The 16,567-nt window shown below is 39.8% G+C and overlaps 1 protein-coding gene across 8 annotated transcripts in view; it reads right to left on the reverse strand.

The window, feature by feature from the left end:
- Window positions 1-16,567, reverse strand: part of PHF20 (PHD finger protein 20) — a 116,279-nt gene that overhangs the window by 72,168 nt on the left and 27,544 nt on the right. For 7 of the 8 annotated variants that reach the window (XM_074317600.2, XM_019733064.3, XM_019733056.3 and 4 more), the window contains one exon: window positions 282-453. In XM_074317600.2, the coding sequence (XP_074173701.2) occupies window positions 282-453 (172 nt within the window). Of the gene's footprint in view, window positions 1-281; window positions 454-2,992; window positions 3,076-16,567 lie in introns of all 8 variants that reach the window. The other variant, XM_074317599.2, reaches the window with a different exon arrangement.

Here is a 16,567-nt window from a genome sequence, read left to right on the forward strand (position 1 = left end):
GTACAGTGGTGTAAAAGAGAAATACATGGTCCCCATTCCTCATCAATGCAGGCTCAACCAAATGTTTATGAGCTGACACGGCAATATCATACCAGCAGACGACAACTGGGATTCTTCAAGAGCCCCAGGTGCCCTGGGGATCTCAGGGTTGCAACTTCAGGCCTAAATAAAGATTGTTCCCCAGCTGCTACTGACTTTCATACTGAACATCAAAGGCTAGAACACAAAGTACCCAATGGCCCGTCCCTCTTATTACAGAACTTCCCAGATCTGTTACTCACAGAAGATCCTTCCTCTTCGTGTAAACCCTCTTTCCTCAGCTGTATTTTCTCTAAAGGGCGTAAATAAGGACTGTCCCAGCAGAACCACTCATCGTAACGATGGTTCCAACGCTTGAAATGGATGAGTACTTTTCCTTCTTCGTAGTCAATATCTTCTATGTGAGCTGGATACCTGAGTCAGAAAAAAAAAATTTAAAATGCCTTTAATACCCACCCAACTTACCTAAAATGGTATCCTTCCAAACCTCTTTCCAAAGGAGTAGATTACCAAAGTACCAAATAAATACTACCATTTAGAGGCTCTGCATAACTGGTCAAATCACAAATTATGGAGGCTAACAGACATGGGATTCGAATTCCAACCTTGATACTCCTTAGTTTATGAACTATTAGGTTAAGTTTACAAAGTTCCCTCGTGTGAAGTGGAGGAAGGATACCAGCACACTGGGTGGGAGTAAAGGTTAAACAAGGTAACAGACACACAAGACCTGAGCACAAAGGAGACAGGAAGTAAGTAAACATTTAACAACTATATTATATTTCACATGTTCCAACAAATAAGAATGACCATGCAACCCAGACTGTATTAGACAGTCTCAATTTTAAGGATTTTTGAAATCCATAAAGTGGATTACCATGCAGGTATTAAAAAGAACAAGATGGTTCTATGCCATGATATGGAAAGCTCCCCCAGGATGAACTATTAAATGAAAAGAGCAAGGTGCAGAACACTATGTATGGTAAGCTATTGTTTATTTTTTTAATTAAAAAGAATATTCATATCTGCTTAAATATGCATAAAATATCCAGAAAGATAAACAAGAAACTAACAGTGGTTTCTTGTGGAAGGATGGTCAGTTCAGTAGATAGACTCTTCCAATCTCCATTTCCCCCTCCTCCTAGACTGAGAGCTGGGAAAACCAACAACTACATTTCCCTAACTCCCTTACAAATGGCAATCAAGGTCACAGAGACCTATGGGTTTGGCGGCAACTACAGTGGCCAGAACCAAGGCTCCAGTGCAGAGCCTCTCAAGCTTTCAAGTAATAACAAATCCTCAGCGCATCTTGTTAAAATGCAGATTCTGATTCAGTAGGTAGCCCAAGGGCCTAAGAACTTTAAACAAGCTCCCAAGTGATACTGATATGCTGGTCTGCAGTAGCAAGGGGCTAATGTCTAGGCACTGGCTTTCCGAGTGTCAAGCAGCAGTGGTGGAGATGGCAGTGGCAGTAGTGACTTCCTGAGCTCTAGATCACAGCTTCAGCGGTGGGTCCTTCAAACTGATACTCTAAGGGCAGCCCCCTTGAGCCCCACTCCTCCAACCCTTCCAACAATTTTCTAAGTACCCAACTGCTTGTGTTAAATCCTTTTGTGGTTAAAACACCCAGAGTGGTTACTGTTTCCAGCATTTAAACCTGACTAAGAGGGGAACTGGGTATGGGGACAGGGAAGTGCAAAAGTGAGAGAGACTTTTTGCATTACACCTTTCAATACTTTTTCATTTTTCAACATATAAATGTATTTATTGTTCATTCCAAAAATAAATAAATGGTCAAAAATAAAGAAAAATAAATATTGCATGCAATTGCTCTATTAATCAGACTGCTGTTCTAGATTGAGAAAGTTTAGACTCTACCAATATTTTCTCCCTACAACTTGGATTTACACCATTTCCTTCCTTTCTTATACCCTGCTGTCCTGATAAATATGTGCTACCTAAATGAATAGGTCTCCTCCTCGCGTCTGCAAACTGTGTCCTCTTCAATCCTACACGTATCCTCCAAGGCAGTTTGCTTGGCGATAATCTATCACAGTAGGTTGCAGATACTGGGCATTCAATAAATGTTCAGCATATGAATTCCACTCTTTCTATTCTTCCCAAAGGTCACATGTCCTGTCAATTCTTCAATGCCGAGGCTCTCAAGCTCCAGCTACCCATTCCAATTTCAGCAACCCATCACTTCATGTGGGTATTTCTCATACAGGACTGCTAGGGTATGCTTTTTTCAAAATTCCTAATGGTACTATGTACACATTAGTTGCTCAAAAAAACATTAACAGAAGGAATAAACAGCCCGGAAACTAGTCTCCCTACTTCAATCCAATTGACATACAGCTGCTATCAATACAAGATGTCTTGACAGCAGAATGGTTAACTGTACGATCTGGTGAACTGAGTAGTACAATTGTAGGAGACAAAAGAGGGTTCCTCCCTGCGAAATGGGGAGAAGGACATGGAAATCTCAGTAATACTCCTCTTGCCCTATCATTCATTCAGCCTGCCAGACTGGTGAGCCCTCCTAAAATAACACAACCTGTCCTAACACACACCAATTCAAAGACCTTTCTTTAATGGTTTACTATCTCTAGCAATAGTTTTCAAACACAGGTCTTTGGATCAATGCACAAAATTAATTTTTCACAGAACTAAATTTATTTAATTTACAGAACTTTTCTTTATACAAAAAACACATTCTTCCTAACGTTTTGGTGCTTAAATATACTTTTTAAATTAAAACAATGGTAACTGTTTTTAATACCCTTACTAAAATTATGCAGCCATTAAAAAGAATGAGGCAGCTCTCCATGTATTGATTTTTAAAGATTTCTAAGAAAAATAGGGGAAAAAAAAACAATAACTCAAGATGCAGAACGGTATTGAATGCACTACTGTTTATCTGGGGGAAGGGAGAGAGCCAATACATTCGTACCTGGTTTAAATGCGTGGCTATCTCTGGAAGGATGATCAAGCAACCGGCTTGCCTCTTGGGAGGGGAACTGGATAGTTAAGAAACTGGAGAGGAAGTATGAGACTTATTTTATTCAATGTATATCCTTTTGTATGTTTTGAATGCTGTACCATGAGCATGTATTAACTATAAAAAGTATATCATTATATACTTATTTTAAATATCTTTATTTGGCAAAATAAAAAGTTGGCAACCTCAGGACAAATTCTTTTGAACTTGCACTGCTCAGTGTCTTCTAAAAGTCTGGTAGTTTGGATCCACAGAATCAACTCCAAATTCCTAGGCGAACGACTCCACTGCGACTCCAATCAGAGTCTACAGGACCCTCTGGGCCCTTGGGGAGCCCAACGCTTCTTCCTTGTTCAAAACACGTCACAGGGCACAGGCACCCCACTACCTGCAGACTACATAAAACTCTCCAGGAGGATCAACAGTAACCAAGGGGTGAGCAAGTTTCCTACGGAGAAGGTGGTTCTCCCTTCTGCTCTAAAGTGTGACAAAGATGCAAGTCACTCATGGAGGATGGAGAACCCCAAACGCATTTCAGAGAACAGACAGTTGATGTTAGAGAACAACCCATCAGACTCGAGGGATCACAACTGCTAGTTGCCTAGGGGACAACTCAGCTTCATCAGTCAACCGAACTTTGTTAAAAGACTTTGATCTGGGCAGTCAATTCCTGGTCTTGTAAGGGATTGTAAGACGTGTTCTGGCCCCTGTCCTTACGGAAAACAAGACACATGCACCAATTAAGCTTTAAAACTATTAGTGGGAATCACATGAAACTGCTGATAATCAACTGCTTTTCACCTACAAAAATACTAATTTTATCTGGTTCAACCTAAATATTTGGACAACTATAAGTGGAGCTGGAGAAGCTGCAGCAAGGTTAACAAATGAAGAGACAAGATTGGTATCTGTATAAACAAAAAAGGGGAGAGAGAATTTCCAGCTTCAACATGTAACAGACACTGATGAGACTCTAGTTTCCAAACTAACATTGCAGCTGGGAGTCACATTTCTAATGGAAATATTAGCCAGAATGAAGCAGATATTGAACACCAAACTGATAACAAAAGGGGAGGGGAGAGGACTGAGAAGGGCCAAGAGACTTTTGCTTGTAGTCCGAATTTTTTAAGGATTTAGTTACATAATACTTGCATGTAAGTAAAATGAAATACTTTTCAATTAAAAGTTTTAAAGAGTATTAATGGGCAGATATCAACTAATAGCTTCATGGTTATTGGGCTTATGTGCTGCTTGGCAGATCCACAAAATAGAATATGATGCAACTGTAAAAAATAAAATAAAATGAGAATGTACTCTATGAATTGATATAGAAGGATTTCCAAGACATATTAAGTTTTAAAAGGCAAGCTATAGAACAGTGCATATCTTATGATACCTTTTGTGTTATGCAAGAGGAAAATAGGAATGTATGTGGGTGTTTTCCTGTATTTAAATAAAGAAACACTGGCAGGATGGACAGAAACTAATAACACTGGTTACCTATAGGGGGTAGGGCGGGTATAGGATACAGAAGTGGAAGCCATCATTCTCATTGTATACCTTGTTACACTGTTTTTATTTTTCTGAAACTATTCCAACTCTGTCTAATGTTTTATCAGTTAATTCCCTTGCATATCCCAAGTAGACTATCATATCATATTCAAATTATGATTATACTGTCTCATTTTCAACACTGACACCTGCCATTTATTTTTCTTATATCATCAGATTGATTAGTGCTCCCAAGATGATGTTAAAAGTTATTGGAGATAGTTGGCATCCTTCTCTTTAATGAAAATGTCTCCAGTATTTCATCGTTAAGTATAATAACTTTAATCAAGCTTATGAAGTTTTTTCCTCTATACCTAACTTACCAAGGGTTTGTCAAGAATAAGTTTTGAGAATTTTCAGTCTTTGTTAAGATGGTTATACAGCTTTTCTCTCTTACTCTACGAATATAATAAGATTTCTTAATTTGTTATCATTACCCTGCTAAAATAAGTCATAGTTGATTGCATGTGTCATTCACTTAATAAGTGTCTGTGTGAGGTTCTAGTATATTATTGACAAGTTTTGTGTTTCTTTTATAAGTAGGATTTATCCAAGTTTCCTTGTATTAAGACCTTCCTGCCCAATTTTAGTGTTAGGCTATGCTAACCTCATAGACTAAACTAGAAAGCTTTATTTCATTTTCTATGAAACTACTTCCTCTGGAGCCTTTTCATAAGATAGCTCTTGATCTACCATTTCCATTACTTCTGTGGTTACCAGTCTGGACAAGTGTTCTACCTATTCTTGAGCTAAATTTGCCTAAACTAGAAAGAGAGTTTCAAATAATCATCAGATACAATATAAGTGTTCAAAATCTATAGTTTACCTTTGAAGAAAAGAGCTGAAAACTCAATGAAAACATTTCAAACTCAAGTTACAAACAGGACTTAAATGACAAATACAAACACTAGACCGTTAAGCACTTTATAGGGCAGAAACTATGCCCTATTAATTCCATTATTCAACAAACATTCCTAAGTTTACATTCTGAGAAAAACTGCTAGTTGACTAAACAGATGACCAAACATCAGAGCATCTAGGACGACTAGAGCCCAAAGCGAAGTTTGGTGGACTCCGTGGAATTCCCACCCCTTTCCACAAGCAAAGAGACCAAGAACACTTGAGACCTCTAACGGGAAAGGAGGCCAGCCCTAGAATTCTCTGGCCTGTCTGTACCTATAACCAGGACCAGATGGAAGGAGGCATTGCCCTTCCGTGGCACACTTGGGCTGGAGAATCTAAGCATCTGCATGTTCTCCCCTAACCCCTCTGAAGCACCTGAATGGACCCTTCTCCTTTTAAAGTACATTTCCTACCACTCTCTTCCCAGTCTCCTTAATTAGCCAAATCTACTTCCTCTGCTCCCTTCAGAGGCAGCAACCAACTGGGAACCCACTTCAAACTTTTCCATAAGGTACTAGAGGGTTGGAAAGTGGCTTTAAAGACAACTTAGCACTTGGGCTGAGCCTGATGAAGAGAGGTGTTTGCCAAACGTTTAAATTTCTTCCAGAGTGTTCTGAATATATTAGGCATTCGATAAGTGTTTATCAAATGTAATTTTTAAAGACTTGATTATGAATACCTAGAGCCATAAATCGGCAATAGGAATATACACACAAACCAAGGTGAATCATCGAAATAAACCAATGATATCCATGTTGTGTCGGACCAAGAGAAAATGGTCGGATTAGAGGGGATATACGCTCATGTGCTGTGCTCACCATAACAAAATTAAATTAGTAACAAAACAGGTTTCTACCCAAAGCCAAAAAGTATCAAGAACTCATATTTATCCAAAGTTCAACTCGGAAAGGTCAGCGAACCTAAACGTCATAGCAAACTAGGTTACTATGGGGACCTTAATTTAGGCAAGTGGTATAACTGGTCACTAAGCCAACCAAGAAGCCACAGAAAGCCAGTGTCGCCAATCAAACACAAAGGGAAAAGGAGAATGGACAAACATTAGAGGGAGAGAAATTCGTCGATCCCACAGATATTTTCTCAGTGCCTACTCTGGACCAGGAAGTGTGCCGGCGTTTGGAAATACCGACCCACGTCTGTGAAGATGTGTGATCCCAGCAGCTGGCAGAGGGAGACTGACTCTGTTACAACACGTTCCTCAGACATGGCGCGCACCTTACCTACCCAGTCTCACTTTACCTGCAATACTTCTCCTGCCCACTCTTTCCAAGCAACAGCCTCAGATCCCTGACTACACTATCTCGAGTAGCTCCATTTCCTTCCAGCCTGTCCGTTTCCCGCTTGCTTCTTTCATAGCATTTACCCCAATCTGTAATTATTTTATTTGCTTCCCTGCTTTCTTGTTTATGTTTATGGCTTGCTGCCCTGGGAGACTACAGACGTCCCCTAAAGGCATCTGTCGCTTCAGTATCCTCAGGGGGAATAAACATGTGTCTACATGCACAAATAATTGTAATAAAGTATTACAGGTGAAACAACAGAAGACTACTTAAGCTAGAGTAGCGTACAGAGGAAGGAGAGGCTAGTTCTAGGGCAAAGGGAGAGGGGTGTGGGAGAAAAGGAAGGAAAGGCCAAAACAACCCTAGCGAAGAGGAGATAATCTCAATTCTGAAAGATGAATCGGCATTTTCCAGGTCATCAAGGAGGCACTGCAGCCGGAGAGTATTTCTGGGAGAGGGTGAATATTAGTAAGCCAGCATAGGACAGAGGAAGGGAAGCAGGAAACAGGACAAGAAAATGTAGGAAAGTGAAAGTGAGAAAGGAACAGTAACTCGGTACAGAGAGCTGCACAGGAACCTTGCGGATTCCATAGCTATTGTACGGATGCTCTAAGCGAGTATTTCCCACAGCAGTTCATGGACCACCTGTGTGGCTGAACACAGAGCTGGTGGTCCATAAGGTCTCCATGAGGAAATGTTTTATTGTGCTTTTCCATAATCTAGACCATCTGTATCAGAGCTTCCCAGATGAGGCAACATGAATGAATTACAAGTGAACAATGACATGAGAAAGGTTGAGATGCACTGACCAGACGACTATCATATACTCAAGGACTACTAACGAATTTTAGGGTATTTGTGTTTGCAATTAACCTGGCATTATATGATTACTCCAGAAAACATAGTTGTAGTAGCTTTAAAATACGTCTGCAAATTTGACACTCTGTCCTTTAAAAGGCAGAGCCTATTTAATGTGGCCTCATTTCTAACAAATAGAATGTGGTGAAAGTGACAGCATGGGATTCCAAGGCTGGGTTATAAAAAGCACTGCTGCAATTCACTTCTGGACATACACCCAAAAGAAATGAACGCAGGGACTCGAACAGATATTGAACACCAATGATAGCAGCATTATCCACAATAGCCAAAAAGTAGAAGTAACCCAAGTGTCCATTGACAGATGAATGGATAAACAAAATGTAATACATCCATAAAATATTTATTACTCAGCCTTGAAATGAAATTCTGATATATGCTACAACATAGATGGAATCTTTAAAATATACTAAGTGAAATAAGTCAGTCACAAAAGGACAAATACTGTATGATTCCACGCATATTATAAAATATCAGAATAGTCACAGTCATAGAGACAGAAAGTACTGGGTTGGTGCACATGTAATTGCGATTTTTGCACTGTTAAAAGTTGCCATTTGATATTGGAATACATTCTTAAATAAATATGGTTATGTTATACATCATTTTAATGCATATTTCTCGCTTTATGTTTTTTTGCTAATGACTTATTACTTGCTGTTTATTTTCTATGTATTTTAGACTATGGAAATGATGTCAGACAAAAAGCAAATTCAAGAGATTTTCTTATTCGAGTTCAAAATGGGTCGTAAAGCAGCGGAGACAACTCACAACATCAACAACGCATTTGGCCCAGGAACTGCTAACGAACGTACAGTGCAGTGGTGGTTCAAGAAGTTTTGCAAAGGAGACGAGAGCCATGAAGATGAGGATCGGAGTGGCCGGCCATCAGAAGTTGACAATGACCAACTGAGAGCAATCATCGAAGTTGATGCTCTTACACTACGTGAGAAGTTGCCATTCTACGGTCCTTTGGTCGTTCGGCATTTAAAGCAATTCAGAAAGGTGAAAAAAAGCTCGATGACTGGGCGCCTCATGAGCTGACCGCAAATCAAAAAAAGGGTCACTTTGAAGAGCCGTCTTCTCTTATTTTACACAACAACAAACCATTTTTCGATGGGATTGTGACGTGCGATGAAAAGTGGATTGTATACGACAACCGGTGATGACCAGCTCAGTGGTTGGACTGACGAGAAGCTCCAAAACATTTCCCAAAGCCAAACTTGCACCAAAAAAAGGTCATGGTCACTGGTGGTCTGCTGCCGGTCTGATCCACGACAGCTTTCTGAATCCTGGCGAAACCATTACATCTGAGAAGTATGCTCAGCAAATTGATGAGATTCACCAAAAACTGCGATGCCTGCAGCCGGCATTGGTCAATAGAAAGGGTCCAATTCTCCACAACGCCCAACCACATGTCGCACAACCTACGCTTCAAAAGTTGAACGCATTGGGCTATGAAGTTTTGCCTCATCTGCTATATTCACCTGACCTCTCATCAACCGACTACCACTTCTTCAAGCAGCTCGACAACTTTTTGCAGAGAAAACGCTTCCACAACCAGGATGCAGAAAATGCTTTCCAAGAGTTCGTCGAATCCCAAAGCATGAATTTTTACACTACAGGAATAAACAAAATTATTTCTCACTGGCAAAATGTGTTGACTGCAATGGCTCCTATTCTGATTAATAAAGATGTGTCTGAGCCTAGTGATAATGATTTAAAATTCATGGTCTGAAAACGCAATTACTTTTGCACCAACCTAGGATGGTGGTTACTAAGGGCTGGGGGGAGGGGAGAATGGGGAGTTACTGTTTAATGGGTACAGAGTTTCAGTTTGGAAAAATGAAAAAGTTATGGAAATGGACAGTGGTGATAGTTGCACAACAATATAAATGTACTTAATGTCACTGAACTGTACAGTTAAAAATGGTAAACTTTATGTTATGTATATTTTAACACACACACAGCACTGCTGCTTCTTGGATTCCCCATTCTGAAGGATGCCAGATGCTATGTCGTAAGAACATTCTAGATGCCCTATGGAGAGATCCAAGTGGCAAGGAACTGAGGTCTCCCGCTGGCAACCAGCACCAACTTGCCAGTGTCATGAGGGAGCCACCTTGGACCACAGCATCATGAGACCTGGAGCCAGAACCCTCTAGTTAAGCCGCTCCTGAATTCCTGACCCACATACACTGACAGGATAATAAATGTTTAGTGCTGTTTTAGGCCACTACATTTTGAGAAAATTTGCTACACAGCAATAAATAACTAAATTGTAGCATTTTGCTCCAATGCTACTAAAAGTGGGATCCATAGATAGTATATAGGGTGGAGGCTCCAGTCCTCATGGTTTTGAGTTGGGGAAACACTGCTCTAAGATACCAGATAAGTCAACCCACCCTTGTGCTCCACCAAGGAAAGGAGAGGACTGTGGGAGAGTGAAATCCACACCAAACCAGAGGGAGTAACTCCACATTTATGTCCAGAAAGACAGAGAACAGTACAGGCCTAACCCAAGGATACAACGTTGGCTTGTCCACAGTACATGACCTCAAGTCCCACGAAGGCTTGCTGCTCAGAGTCTTGGCTGCTTCTGAGTAAAACTAAGCTGCCCAACATTGCACAGTGTGCGTGGGCTTAAATTAGAGCAGCTAGGCAGTGCTTGGAAGCAATTTGTTTGGTCCCCACACACACCCCAGAAATACAAACTGAAGAAATGTTACATGGAAAAAAAAAAAGGAACCAGAAAGGATAACAAGTCCCCTCTATTTCTACTCCCTTTCACTCACATGGCTATTAATAACTAATGTGTGTAGGCTTACTCTAGGGGTTACAAATTGCCTTTACATAGGGTATCTCACTAGATACTTCCCACAATCCCATGAGGACTTAAGGAGTTGTTATTATCACTGCACCCATTTTACATTTGCGGACATGGAGGCCCAAACAGAGTGACGAGGAAGAGGTGTAACCTAGATCAGTATCCAAACCTGACTCTAAGCCCAGGGAAAAGCTACTGCTCTTAATGTGACGTCACGTGTAAATATCTTTGTCCTGATGCAGGCCCACAGAAGTGTCTCAACCATCTAATAGTCGACCCAGTGACTAACCCAGAATTTGCCTGAACTTTCCCCAAGGGGTTGGGCATCCAGGCTGCTTCCAGATTCTTCCCTATATAAACAGCCTTTCTGTAAACATACAGCACTCATTTATTTCAAGAATCAGAGTGTGGCGTGTGCATATTTTGAAAGAAATACACTAAAATGTTACAGTTGTTATCTCTGTGAGACCATGTGATCTTTATTTATATATTCCTGTATTTTTCAAGTTTTCTATGGGCAATAGCTGTAACTTTTATAATTAGAAAAACTTTTTAAGAAAGAAAAAAAAAGAAAGAATCAGAGTGTGCCTCTATTCCTGGCTCAGGGCAAACACCAGAAGCAAAAGACGCCTATGGCACAAAAGTAACACTCTAAGCCATCCCCAGCCTTTGCTCTAGAGGGGATGGCGACGGAAGTTGTATTTAGTAAAAAAACAAAGGACTGACTATTAAGCTACATAAAAACTGAGCTGTTTTGGATGCCTTCTTTCCCTACCTCTTCACCACTTCCATTAATCAACATCTAACACTTCTAACTCAGGAAATCTTGCATTCATCTCTCCTCTCTTATCCTGGTCATTTCTCACCAGCAACAACTGTCAGTACGTCAGATGACCCCTATGCCTCTTTCAGTACCCCTAAAGGGACTGATGTAGAGACACTGTAAATATTTGGTTACTGAATAAACACCACTTTTCTTTTCCTAAGAGGGACGGGACAGTGTCTCTCTTCTGGCTTAAAAATCCCCTCTTTAGCCCAATTTCCCCCCACTCCTGATCTGTCGCCTCTGTGGATTTCTAAGAACACACTGTGTTTTTTGAGCCCTGAATACTTTTGCTTACATTGTTCCTTCTGCCTGCTTTCTCACCCTCACTTCATCCTGGACAGCTTACACTTCAATCTTATTTCCTTGCATAGACCCCCAACGCCCTGGTCCCTCTCTCCCTCCATCATTCCTGCTTAGGGAAACACCAGCCCTAGGTAAATCAGATTGTAGACATTCTCCACTCCTGCATCCAGGCAGCTGATTATGGCTGGTGAATACATTCGACATGCTGATAGGACTCACTTTAAATGCACGACCACAAATAGTGGTTCCCTTGGGGGTGGAAGGAGTTGTGTGGCTGGGTATGGGAAAAATGGTCTTCTGAGGTGCCCAAAATGTCAATATCTTGATTTCGGTAGTGGTTACACATGTGTAAACATGTATAGAAGTTCATCAAGCTACACACTTAAGATCTGTGCACCCTGACATAAATTATACCTTAATAAAAGGTATCCAAAAAAGGACTTTTAAAAAGAGTAGCATCTTCGCTCTCTTAATTCAATGCCTTACAACTGTAAATTGCCATGAAAATTAGTATCAAAAAGTTTTGGGGAAAAAAAATCCAGGGCCTACCAGTGGATGCTGAGTGTAAAAGAGCCTGAGGAAGAGGCACAGTCCAGAAGGATACAGGAGACCAGTTAGGTGGCTATTGCCAGGGTCCAGAGATCCATGATGGGGACTTGGGCCGGGGAGGTAGGGTGGAGGTGACAGCCAGTGTCGGAGTCAAGATAGATTCTGCAGGTGGATCTGAAAGGATTAGCTGATGGACCAGATGATGGGGTGGAAGAGATCAGGCAAGGAGGCTCCAAGGGGGCTCTAAAGGTTCTGGCCTGTTGAGTTCTGTGACACTTGACTGTTTTATTTAAGGGGGGGAAAAAAAAAAAAACAAGTACATATTACTATTGCAATGAAAAAAACAATACAGAGATTATCTTTTACTCAAAAATAATAATAATAATAATAATAATAATTCTGAGCCTAGAAGCAATGATCCCTCAGTAGGAAGGAGCACATCTAGGGCCCAGATCTCGGTGTTTAACATCATGTCCAATAAAAGGAACCAGAGGAAGTGGGGGGCGGGGGGTGAAAAAGGTGAAGGGGACTAAGAAATACAAACTGCCAGTTACAGAATAAGCACGGGTATGTAATGTACAGCATAGGGAATATAGTCAATAATAATGTACTAACTATGTATGGTGACAGATAGTTATTAGGCTTATTATGGCGATCACTTCATGAGATATATAAATGTCTACTCACTATGTTGTACACCTGAAATTAATATAACATTATATGTCAACTACAATTTAAAAATTTTTTAAATAAGGAACCAGAGCTCCTTGGAGAAATCGCTGATTCCAGGACTGGGGCAGGAATTATACAAGATGAGCCTAGAATATTTTGTGTTGCCAGAAATAATAAGGAAGTGTTAAACACACATGATAATGGGAGTATGTCAAAAGGACACAAGAAACCACTTAAAGAGCTCCCAATGAAACAACAGGAGCAGCAAAACAAAGTAGTATTGGATTATAACCCAAAATCGAAAATAAATTTCTGAGTCCATACTGATATAAATAAAAAATCTTCAAAAACAAGAGAACTCTAGAAACAGACACAGCCAAAAGCCTAAGGAGACATGACTACTAAACATAATGCTGCATCCTGGATGGAATCGTGGAACAAAAAAAGGACATCAGGGGAAAACTAAGGAAATATGAATACAGTATGAACTTTAGTTAATAATAATATACCATTATTGGTTCATTAATTGTAACATTTCTATCTTGCTATAATGTTTAATCTTAGTAGGGGATACTGGGTGTGTCATATATGAGAACTCTCTGTATCATCTTAGGAATTTTTCTGTAAATCTGAAACTATTCTAAAATCAAAAGCTTATTGAAAATAACTCCATGACCACCAACCTCCTGTAGACCTTAATGTCACTTGACAGCACCAGCAATCCTACCAAATTTCTCATGTCCAATCCCTCTTCACTCTCTTAAATAATATTTCATACCTTATCTTCTTCCCTCAACACAAGCCTTCCTCCTGATCCTCAATCACTGAAAAAAAAAAAATCAATCTAAAAAGAATTCCCATTGCTGGTGGGACTGTAAAATGGTACAGCTACAGTGGAAAATAGTGGCAGTTCCTCAAAAGGTTAAACAAGTTAATTACCATAGGACCCAACAATTCCACTCTTAAGTAGATACCCAAGAGATATGAAAACATATGCCCACACACAAACTCAAACACAAATGTTCATAGCAGCATTATTCATAAGAGCCAAAAAGTGAAAAGAATACAAACAAATACTCATCAACTGATGAACAGATATTACAAAATATGGTTTACCTATATAATGGAATATTATTTATCTATAAAAAAAGAATGCTGATATATATGCTACAACACAAATGAATCTTGAAAATATCATGTTAAGTGAAGTAGCTAGCCATAAAGGAATTGCATGATTCAGTTTCTATGAAATATCCAGAACAGGCAAATCTAAAGAGACAGAAAATATATTAGTAACCATCAACAACACAAAGAGGCAACCAACCAAATGGGAGAAGATTATTTGCACACAACACCTCCAATAAGGGGCTAATATCCAAAATATATAAAGAACTCATACAACTCAACAACAAAAAGACAAACAATCCAATTAAAAATGGGCAGAGGACGTGAATAGAAACTTCTCCCAAGAAGACATACAAACGGCCAACAGATACAGGAAAAAATGCTCAACTTCATTAGCTATTAGGGAAATGCAAATAAAAACCACAATGAGATATCACCTCACCCCAGTCAGAATGGCTATCATCAGCAAGACATATAGTAACAAGTGTGGGAGAGGCTGTGGAGAAAAAAGGAACCCTCATACTCTGTTGGTGGGAATGTAGATTGGTGCAGCCGCTATGGAAGGCAGCGTGGAGGTTCCTCAAAAAATTTAGAATAGAATTACCATATGACCCAGCAATCCATTTCCTGGGTATCTACCCAAAAAGCCTGAAAACATCTATCCGTAAAGATATATGTACTCCAATGTTCACGGCAGCTTTAGTTACAGTGCCCAAGACATGGAAACAACCAAAGTGTCCTTCGACAGATGATTGGATAAAGAAGATTGGTACATATACACAATGGAATACTATTATGTCATAAGAAAAGATGAAATACTGCCATTTGCAACAACATAGATGGATCCTGAGATTATGCTAAGCAAAGTAAGTCAGAGAGAAAAAGTCGAGAACCACAAGACTTCACTCATATGTGGGATATAAAACCGAAAGCAACAAAGGAACAAGACAAACAAATAAAGAAACAACTCATGGACGCAGAGAACAGGTTAGTGGTTACCAGAGGGGGTAAGGGCGGAAGAGGATTGGTAGAAAAGGGTAAAGGGGTCAAATATATGGTGACAGAAGGAGAACTAACTCTGAGTAGGAAACACATAATACAATGTATAGATGATATATTATGTATAGAATTGTACACTTGAAACCTATGTAGTTTTGTTGATCATTGTCACACTAATTTTTAATTAAAAAAAAAAAAAAAGAAAGTGTATTTGTGGTTGCCTAGGGCTGAGGAGGAAGGCGGAGTGACTGCTAATACTATGAGGTTTCCTTTTGGGGTGATGAAAATGTTCTGGAATTAGTAGTGATGGTTGTACTGTGAATATACTAAAACCCACTGATTTGTATGCTTTAAAATAATGACTTTATGGTATGTAAATTATATCTCAATTTAAAAAAAAAAAAACAATCAAAAGGAGGGAAAGAAAAGAATCCCACCAAGTGCTAGCAAAGATACAGAGCAACAGGGACTCATACGTTGCTGGTGGAAATGCAAAATGTAATAGTCACACTGGAAAACAGTTTGGCAGCTTCTCAAGTTAAACATACATTTAACATATGACCCAAGAGAAATGAAAACTTCTGTTCTCACAAAACCTGATGGAAATGTTTGTTCATATTTACCACAAACTGGAAACAATTCATATCTTTGAACAGGTAAATGGATACACTGGTACATCCATACAACGGAATTCTACTCAGCAATAAAGGGAAGAAACTACTGATTCATGCAAAAATATGGATGAATCTCAAATGCATTATGACAAGTATAAATACATACTGTATAATTCCATTTATATAACATTCTAGAAAAAGTAAAACTATATGGACAGAGGACAGATTAGTGGGTGCAAAGGGCTGGAGGTGGCAGGTGGGGCTGATACAAAGGCACACAAAGAAATCTGGTGGGTGATAAAAGTGCTCTACATTTTTATTGTGGTAATGCGTGCATGACTGTATGAGTTTGACAAGCCTCAAAGAACTATACACTGAAAAGAATGAATTTTACTGTATGTAAATTAGACCTCAATTTAAAAATACAGTAACACATGCACCTATCACCAACTCTACCAGTCAACCTTCATTTCTACCGATTCCCAGCCTCCCTCTTCCCCTTAGAATAAATGAACTACCTGGTCCTATCAACGGCCAATCCCTCCACCTGTGTACTACACTACAGTCTCTCCTCTCCCACTTTTTCCTTGAACTTATGCTAATCAGGGTTTTGAGTCCATTGCTCCATTAAAACAACTCTTGTCAACGTCATCCATAACCTTGATGTGACCAAATTAACAGCCACTCGAGCCTCATCTTACTTGACCCACCAGCATCACAAGACTGAGGTGATTACTTGCTGTTCCTTGAAACAGTTTTTCCACTAGGCCTGTGGACACCTTCCTTATGGATTTCCTCCTGCCTCAATGGTCACTCTTTCCCAGTCTCTTTTCCTGGTTCCTCCACATCTGCTGATGTCTAAACCGTGAGAGGCTCTAGGGCGCAGTCCTCCTTTTAGCTACACTGACTCCCCAGATCAGCACTGTCCAACAGAACCTTCTCAGTGGAAACTTTCTCTCTCTCTGCTCTCCAATATGGTTTTTT

The sequence above is a fragment of the Rhinolophus sinicus genome, chromosome 13, assembly GCF_057876585.1.
Source record: "Rhinolophus sinicus isolate RSI-liver-muscle chromosome 13, RSI-T2T, whole genome shotgun sequence".
In the NCBI taxonomy this organism is placed as follows: Eukaryota; Metazoa; Chordata; class Mammalia; order Chiroptera; family Rhinolophidae; genus Rhinolophus; species Rhinolophus sinicus.